General features: G+C 46.5%; 1 protein-coding gene across 1 annotated transcript; it reads right to left on the reverse strand.

Annotated features, from left to right (window-relative positions):
• Window positions 1–5,233: 5,233 nt before the first annotated feature.
• Window positions 5,234–6,642, reverse strand: nsdD (GATA-type sexual development transcription factor NsdD; the record flags this gene model as incomplete). Its single annotated transcript, XM_040784964.1, has 3 exons — window positions 5,234–5,440; window positions 5,493–5,816; window positions 5,869–6,642. The coding sequence occupies 3 exons, from the start codon at window positions 6,640–6,642 to the stop codon at window positions 5,234–5,236; spliced, it is 1,305 nt and encodes a 434-aa protein (XP_040635277.1).
• Window positions 6,643–9,432: the final 2,790 nt, after the last annotated feature.

Raw genomic sequence — 9,432 nt, forward strand, 5'->3', positions numbered from 1 at the left:
GTCATAACTAGTACCAGAACCTTTGGAATAGATATGCTGGCTCTCCTTCGTACCACTATAACGTATGTGTGAAATGCAGCCAATTAGTATCGGGTTCGGTCAAACAGTTCCAGGCTTTTAGACTTTGAACGAAATGAGTATTTAAATAAAGCCCAAGAAGAAGGACTTTTAGCTCCATATGCCTTCTTCAAATTAGCCCATTCAAAATACCTGAGCAGCAGGTATCTCCTTGTCGGCATTTGCACCATTCTCAGATATTCCACACATTTCCTACTTGCCCAACAAGGCTCTCAGAAGACCAACCCGGGTCCCATGGACTGTCAGAGTAAACGACTACTGATCGTATTTTAACGGAAATTCTATAAAGGAGAGCGCCGGGTTGGTACTGGCGGGTCGATGTAGTGGTCTTGTACTGGCGGCACTGGGCTGTACCAAGCCGACTGCGCTGGATACTGCTAGAAGACTGAATCCGAAATCGGGGAGCAATCTACTAGTGATTTTGTATGTTCGGAATATGTTCAATTTGTACCCTTGTGCTCAGTTATACCCTCATCCAGGAGTTGTGCAGCCTCTCGCACGAAGGTTTTAAAAACTGGATTGGCCACCATGACCTGAATTTCTCCTCGCCTCCGATTTTTCTCCCGTTTATGCCTCTTTGTCGATTTGTGGCAGACCAGATTTCACGGATTTAGTACTAGGCCTATATTAAAAGAGGTGGCCACCAGGCATTTTTCGAGCTCTGGCGGTATTCCGAGGGAGGCTCTAGAGCCGAGTCGGCAATTGGGCGCTAGGAGAGTGGGCGGCGGTTAGAGCTAGCCCTTGAGTCTTCATTGGTGATATGACGGAGATGGACCCTTAGGGTGTGCTTTTTTTATTTTTTGATCTGATAATACCCATTCTAATACAGGGGCCACGCATTCACTCGTTCATATGGGCCAGCTTTATTTCAAGACCATAAAAGGCCGGATCATTCTCAATTGGCTGATTCGTCTTGCGCCTTTTGACGCATGGCATTTATGTTTGGAAAGAAGCGCGTATAGGGAGAGCCATTCACCAGGGAACAGGCTTCTGTGAGATGTACTAGGTGTCTAACCTTCTCGGCAACATGGTAGAGAAAGGTGCCAGAGGGTTGTTCTGCTCACTAGCATTTTGTATTCCCTTCTAAGCATTAAAGCAGGTGGAATTGTATGATCCTGTTGGTAAGAAGAAGATAGAGTCGGGTCATAGGGTTACTTTTGAGACGCACGACCGAAGAAGTTTCCGCTTTCGGTGTGGGGGTTGTTGGAGATGCGGTGGGATTTGAATCGGATTACAAAACTTGCTGGAGTAGTTGAGATCCACAGTTGTGATTATTACGAGAGTGAAGATGGTGAGAGCAGTGACGAGGAGGATGAAGGTGAGGAAGAGGATGAGGTAAATACATGGATGATTCGGAGGCAGATGATCCAGAGGGCGACGACAACGGAGAGGGAGGTGGCATCTCGGTTATGGGCTTTTCGCCAAAGTGGGCCTTTTTTCTCCCTTGAAGCGCCCTGAAAGGACGGCAAGTTGTTTGAAATGGATGAGAATAAGGTGGCCCTGAGCCCGAATCACGCGATTGAGCGATATTACTGCATATTTGCTATGCTACGACTGAGATGACAAGATTGTATTGCTATAGTTAGTCTAGTATGCTGCCCTACCCATGAGAATCCCATACTTGTACCCCGTATTCTGTATATTCGAGTTACTCCTTAACCCTATGCATATCCCATACTTCACCCCGCATCGAGAAGCACTCCTTGCAGACATAGCATCTTCTTCCTGTACATGATACATTCTCTGCAGGACAGTCAACAGCAAGTACGGGATAAACTCAACCCTAACATACGGGATCAGATTGCAACCGTGAGATCTGATCTCCTGATCTCCTGATCTCTTTGCCCTATTACTCCCTGCAGCGTGCGGAACTTGTACAAACTGGTAACTACCGGCTTACTAATAATACACAAAAATACGATACACATTCATACCAGACAGATCTCAGATCAATCTCAATCTTACTAACGCACACCAACCCCTTAGCGCCAACCTTCTGAGGGTGATTTTTCAGCCCCTTCACTGCAGCCTGTAGGAGTAGCATAGCCTCAGCTGAATATGTACCCAGTATCGGGGTCGCCGTTACTTTTACTTTACCTTGTACATATTAAGTCAACATCCATTTTTTCAGCAAGCCATCGAAAACTTGGAAGTACATAGGTTACGGTGTACGCCGAGATCCAAAGAATCGAAGACGCGAATGGCGGAGAAAGAGAAAACGAAACTGGTCATGTCGCGGCTACGAGTTCCAGCCAATAGGTAGTAAGTATTTAGCGCGGGTGGGGGCAGATCGGCGAACCAGAGATCGATACTCTGTACGGGTGTACGGCTATATGATACTGCCCCGTATGCGTATATGTAGGTGCAGGTGTGAGAGTGCAGGTACGGGATGTACAAGTGAATTACGGGGCAGTATTAACATTTGTATATGGTGATATTCATCTTGTACAGGGTGAGAAGAATGCAAATACTGAAACAAGCTGAACCCCTCGTGTTCGATCTATGTGCGTTCGTCTCACTAATCCAAAAAGTGGAGTTCTTACTCCCGCCCATATCCATACATACTCCGTACATGGATATGTATGCCAGCTGTCTCGGACGCTGTGTCTATATATTTACTTTATCGGGATGGGTCGGTGTGTACTTGTACTTGTAGGAATGGTACTATGCATCAAGGGGGTATCTACAGCGGATCTGACATGTACGGAGTACCTACATACTCGAGGAGAACTGAAAAGTGAGAATGGGGTGTTTCCGCATACGGCAGCAGTTCTGTACCTGATTGAACCCATGGCTCAAACCCCGTACCAGGGGAATGGCATGATTCAAGAGAGCTCCAGCCAATCGAGTCCAGTAAACCAAGATTCGCAATCATTTCATATCCGTGAGATTCCGGATCAAGCCCCCTACACCACTCCATACACAGTATAAGGACGGAATAGAAAAAAAAAAAAAAAAGAATAACTACCGAAGGGTCATCTGACCAATGAATTACCGATGTCTCGGGTTAGATCAACCATCCATCAATCAGATCTTCCGTTCATGGTACAAACTCAGTTCCTTCATACGTATCGGAGTAAAGAGACAAGTAACGAATCCCAAATCGGCACATATCCCCAGTCTCCAACCACGGTTCAAGAAATCTAGTTCCACCAGAGCAACTCCGCAACTAGTGAATCCATTTTACGATCGCGGAAACGCTAGAAGCTGGAAGCTAGAATCACTAGATCTTCCTTGGAGTACGTGTAAAAGTTTCTGTACAGATGTACAGATGTGCAATGCAGGACTCTGCACAGACACGCGCTAAAATCATTCGGTGTGACTGGGTATTTGTCATACCCTGCTGCGCTGCCCCGTCATTAGCGTTGGCGGAATGCGGAATTCAGATTTAATTCAAATCATATCATGGAAAATCATTCCCGGTGGGTCTCTAGCTGATCAGACACATGCGTGCGTACGTACTTGTATGTACTTACATGGTGCATTGATCCAAGTCCTCAGCCTCGTCTTATCCTCGTCTCGTCATACTATCAATGCATATGGACTAGGTTGTTTTGAGTTCCGTGCTTGTAAGTGTGTACTACTGTCGGTGGATGGATGGCAAGATCACCAGATCTCGGTCATCGCATCTCATCGTATTTCATCTCATCGCACCGCCTAGATATACGAAGATGATCGGGATTTCCCCTGAGTGGCAGTCCATACGTATACGCCTCCGCCCCGTTCCGTAGACTGATTCAGATTCGAACTCGGTATTCGATTGTTTTCGATCATTCCCCGAATCTTCTCCGGGGCCATGTCGTTCGACTTGTATCTAGGCATTAATGAGGCGCAGGCGCATGCCCTTCCTATCTAATCCTATCCTTACAAATACCCCGTGATAATAGAAACCGCGTGTGGAATGGCATGATACACAATTCCAAATCAAAGCACGATGCGATGTGATCGTACCAACACCGGCATCCGCTCGATTTGATTCGATCGACCTGATCCAAGTTGTCGGGTCGGTGGATACTCGTACTACGTACGTAGTATTGGGTGTAGTGTAGTGTACTGTAGTTTGCAGAGATGACGAAGATTCAGATTGTAGGTGAGTGTACTCCGTGGGTAAAGTAGGTGTAGATGTATGCATAGTCGATCCTCTATCCAATCCTCGATACTCCATAGAAACGTGCACACCACAGTGCACCCTAACAAATCATTCCACACCATGACTCAGTGACATTAATATACTCCAATCCACTCCACTCCAACCCCAACCCAATCAATAAATGAGACCCCAACGAACTGAAACCCAAACATCAACCTTTACTTCAAATCCCGAGATCTGCTGGCTGCGTTGTTAAGTCCGTAGCTAAAATCCGTATGGAACACTGTTTAAATGATTGATTGGTTGGTTGGTGGAATCGGCATGTGAGATTTGTCGAGATCAGATCAAGCCAGGTCAGATGAGATGAGATCTTGTTCTTAGTTTGTTCCAGTCCTTGCTAGTCACTGTTCACTAGTCAGTAGAGTGTTTGTGCAGTTGGAGATACGGTATACGACGCGATGCGATGCATTGCCATGCAAGGATTTGTATTCAATACTACCGCAGCCCAACCAGGCACAAACATACATCTAACTTTGAACGCATATCCACCACGGCAAGAGACCATTGCCGCGATCGACAACAGTAGATCTCATCTGCGTCTACCGCGCATCGTGTGCACTGAGTCGTGCTCGTTTCAGAAAGTTAATCACCCGCCAGGGACGTGGTATAGAACACGTATCCGCATTCTTACAGTATGTAGTATGAGCTAGAGAGTTCGCAACATGATGAATCAACCCAACCGTATATCACAATTGACAAGCGATTCTATCGGATGCCTTCCCAACAACGCGCAAGGGTATTAAACTAAGTCCATGAGAACAGAAGCAGAAGCAAAACCAGACCACATCCACATGCTGCATCATAACAACCTCCTGCCGTAGCCCAATGACAATAATAATAATAATAGTAATAAAAGAACAAAAAGTGACTCCGTGTCGTTTCATAAGGGTAATGGGTAATGGTGCAGTGCAAAGTATTCAAGAAGAGAAAAAAAAAAAAAAAGAAAGAAAAAACGCCATCTAATCCCAGCCTTTTCAAACGCCGATTTAATCAACAGAGAATGAACTAGTTAGGCGATGCTGACCCCAGTGGGGTCTTAGGCTTCAGATTTGATCCCAATGCTGACGCCTTGTTCGCGCCCATCTTGCGAGTCAGTTTGGCATAGTGTAGTCCGCAGGCATTGCAGAGTGTTCGGGCACCGTCAGGGCCTCGTCGCCATTCCGGAGTTTCCGCTCGGTTGCAGCTGTGGCAACGTCCAGGAGGCGCAGCTTTCTAGTATCGTTAGTACTGTTTAAGTGAATGGCAAAAAGGATTGAAATCGTACCCCTCTCCGCTTCTTGGCCTCTGCACCAGCGAATCCCCCGCTGCCCTTGAATTCTTCCTGGTACATTGCCATCTCTTCGTCCACCCCACTGGTTTTGTAGGCCTTCCGTTGGGCCATTTGTTCGGCCATGGCGTGTTCTTGGGTAAGGACCGCGTTACGTATCCGCAGCAACGCTTCTTGGTTTTGACGTTGGACATTAATCATTTCTTCAACTTCGTGCAATGACGGAAGCGATCCCATCACCGGTCCCGAGCGCTGTGTTTGATGGGCCCTCGTAGCGTAGTGTCTCGAAAAATCCAAAGTCCGGGTGCTCATCTCGGTGATCTGTTTCTGTTAGCTCTTCCATTCCACCGAATTGATTGAGAAAGCTACACACCTCGTTGAGGGAAGCCTCCACGTCGTAAACCTCCAAGTGTCGCTTCATCGAGTCACCATGGGCTGGAAGTGGCGAACGAGTATACCCATTCTTGATTTCCTCCACCCGCACAGGCTCCGGTGCACCCTGTTTCCATGCGCTGTAACGAGCGTCGTAATGAGAAGGATAGGCTGGAGCGGTCGGTTGTGATTGGAACGAAAAAGACTGCGAATACGGAGGTGCATACCCGTTGGGCGATGCAATACCCCCCGCAGATGGCGGTGCACTGTATTCGTATGTTGAATGGGCGGTAATGCCAGTCTTTGCACTCTGTGTTGGAGACCTGCCCGAATTAAACGAATGGAGGGATGCAGTTCTGGAATCTTGAGTGTTGATGGATGTCAGGCTCGACCGTGACGCCTCTGCCTGTAATTGTTGGTGATGCTGGTGCGAAAAGGAGAATGGGTTTGGTGGCCCTGATGGCCCTGGTGGCCCTGTCGGCGCCTCTGTCCCCGACCGCGTGAATCCTGGCGATGTCGAGTGCGGCGGCGCCTGTGAGGTATGAACTTGTTGGGCGGGTGCGGATGTGGGCGGGCCGCCATACGAGAGCGGATTGTCATTCCCTAATGCCTCATGGATCGAGGGAAGCGACTGCCGTTGCGGCTGGATCTGTCTTTCCTTCTCTTCCTCCAACGCGCGACGCGACTCCGGTGGGGAGATGTAGCCTGACGGAAGCGAACCGTTGCTAGCGGTCGGAGTGGTGTAGGAATAGGACGGTGGTTGTGACGAGTACATGATGGGTGGACTGATGAGAGGAGCAGGAGAAGAAATACTTCCTGCGATGACAGGATGTTTTGCGTCTTTACCGAGGAAACCAATAGCTGGCAGGTGGTCCCTGGAACGGGCGAAGGTCAATCGTTAGCTAATCATCCAAATTCCACACCGGTTGCCACGCCGCATTTAACTCGGATATGAAGGGAGCATGACCCAGAAAAACACACAAAAGACGGTGACACCATGGACACAAGTGGGTCGGGAGAAAAGGAACAAAAAAAGAAAAAAGAAAAGAGTAAAACCAACCTATGCCTCGGCCCAGCATCCAAAGACCCCATGACGGTCGGTTGAGAACCAAAGAATGTCGTCTTCTAGAATTCGGGTATCCAATCTCATCCACTTTTGAGTCAACGGCGACCAAAACACGTAATCCCCGAGATGATCGAAGGGGAACGATAAGGTTCGGAAGCGAAGTTGGTCAGACCGGTTCGAGTAAGTTCTCCTTTTTTTTTTTGGTCTCGTTCGCTTGGATTATATGGAGTAATAAGGGTGTTTTTCTTCAGTCAACACGCGGGAAGAAGTATCACAGCAGTTGAAATTGCCCGAGTAGTGGCAATTGCGGAGATGGGAGGCCGGCTCGCTTAACGAGATGACCGAGAGATTTCCGTATGGTATGGTATACTCTGTAGAAGAGATGAAAGTGGTGAAGTAGAATGACTCGAGCGGTGGTGAACGATCGCGTGTGAATGGAAATAGCGAGGTCACAGGATTAAGAAAGAACAGGGAAAAAAAAGAAAGGTGAAATGCAATAAAAGTACAGCACACACCCGCAAGAGGGCGGCGGACAGATCAGATCTGAATGGGGCGAACGGACTGGGGGAAGAGCATCCAGTCAAGCCAGAAGAGTGAGAGAAGAGATAGAGAGAGAAGAAAAGAAGAACTGTAAGGCGCAAAGGAGAGGCAGTGCAAGTAATGCAAGGTGCAAGGGATGGATTGCGTCGCGTGGGAAGGGATGTATCTGATGGATAGAGAAGAATATTATAATAGGAGAGAGAAAGAGGGAGATGTCGGAATGCCAGATGAGACAAGAAAAGAAGAAAATAAGAAACGGAAGCGCAGAGAAACTAAAATAATAAAACCATCTACGATACCCGCACGAGACAAGTCACTACTCTTTCGTCTCTCTGTACTAGTGCTGTACGGGGTGTCCCGATCGTCAAGTTGTTAAAGTTACGGCGAATTACAGTGACTTTACGGGCTGCGAACTGCGGATCTTCGACAGCCACTGGTGGGGGTTGGGATCAGAAAAAGTATCGGTGGGCCAGGGGTATGTATTACCGTATTATTACACTTTCTATGTGCTCTCTTGATATTAATTTATCGGATATACATTTGGCATTTATCCACAGACAATACACTAGTAAGATCCATAGATCGCAATCTGGTACGGGAATAAAAAATTTAAAGAATCAAATAAAAAGATTAAATAAAAAGATATACAGAGCATTACTCGTTCAAGTACGAACAGGGGCAATTATTAACATTCCATCCATAATGCTGAATACCAGAAACAGATTCAGATCTCACTAATATAATACAGGAATGTCAAAATCCAATAAATATACTCGCTTCGACTCAGCTGAAGAGCCAACGTGACTAGTCTTGAGAATAATGGAATAAATAATGATCAATAGGACAGCTGGCATTCCTTTCCGAACGACGACCTGAACACCCCCCATCAATCGTAGCAACTTGCCGAAACAAACCAGCGGCAGCCGATGGACGCTAAAGACTAACTAGTAAAAAGAAAGTACAGTAGCATGGATCGGAGATCTGAGGCCATGGGAAGTCAAAAAATTCAGATTCTCAGTTTGTTTTTTTTTCTTTTCTTTTTTGAGCATTTTTACTTTTTTTCCCTTCCCGTGCTCAATTTCTAGAAGTTGTGAGTTTCCTGAGTTTAGCTGTGCAATGCACTGTATAATAATGAGATACTCATACAGAGTACAGTACAGGTACCTCGTTCCATGGAACATCCCTTGCTTGAGATCTCGGGCATAGCCGCCATTGTTTAGTTGACATCATTGTCACTCCTCGAACTGAAGAGAAACAAACATTCAACGATGACTATTACCAATTAAGATCCATTGTGGCGATTGTGTGTGCTTTATATCTGTACACACGTGTGTACAGAGTACAGTACTCTGTACGTACTGTACGTACTGCAAACTTTGAGCTGCAGCAGTCACACAGATCTTCTGCTTCCATTGGACGCCACACTCAACCTGCATATGACGTAATCACGGTACTTTACAGGTACTTGTTGCGATCGGAAGATTGCCTCTTTCCCCATGTGGTGACCTGCGTCTGCATCGATTTAGTTGCATCTGTCGCTGTCCATTTCGGTCCGCTGCAGACTAGTACGTACCATACGTAAGAGCGTGCCTGTGTAAAAACGTGAGAATGCACAGGTACTTGTACTTGTACTCACGGCACTACTCTATAGTAACTATTTACTTGTACAGAGGATCATATGTACTCCAGACTCACATGGATCGCAGGATCGATATGATCCGTCATTTCAACGGTTGCTTCGCGAGTTTATCGGACCGATCGATACATCAACCTGTCATGGCTGCTCCGTGCAGAATCCAGACGAGCTGATTAATTACATGCCACAATTACAAGTACCTAGGTTAACAAGGTTTTCATATGAAGTCTGACACGTAGAGTAACACCTCATGTATGTCTTGTACGTAAAGCATAAAATTAAAAAAAAAAAAAAAAAAAAAAAAAAAAAAAAAAAAAAAAAAA

This window comes from Aspergillus ruber (assembly GCF_000600275.1).
Source record: "Aspergillus ruber CBS 135680 unplaced genomic scaffold scaffold00033, whole genome shotgun sequence".
NCBI lineage: Eukaryota > Fungi > Ascomycota > Eurotiomycetes > Eurotiales > Aspergillaceae > Aspergillus > Aspergillus ruber.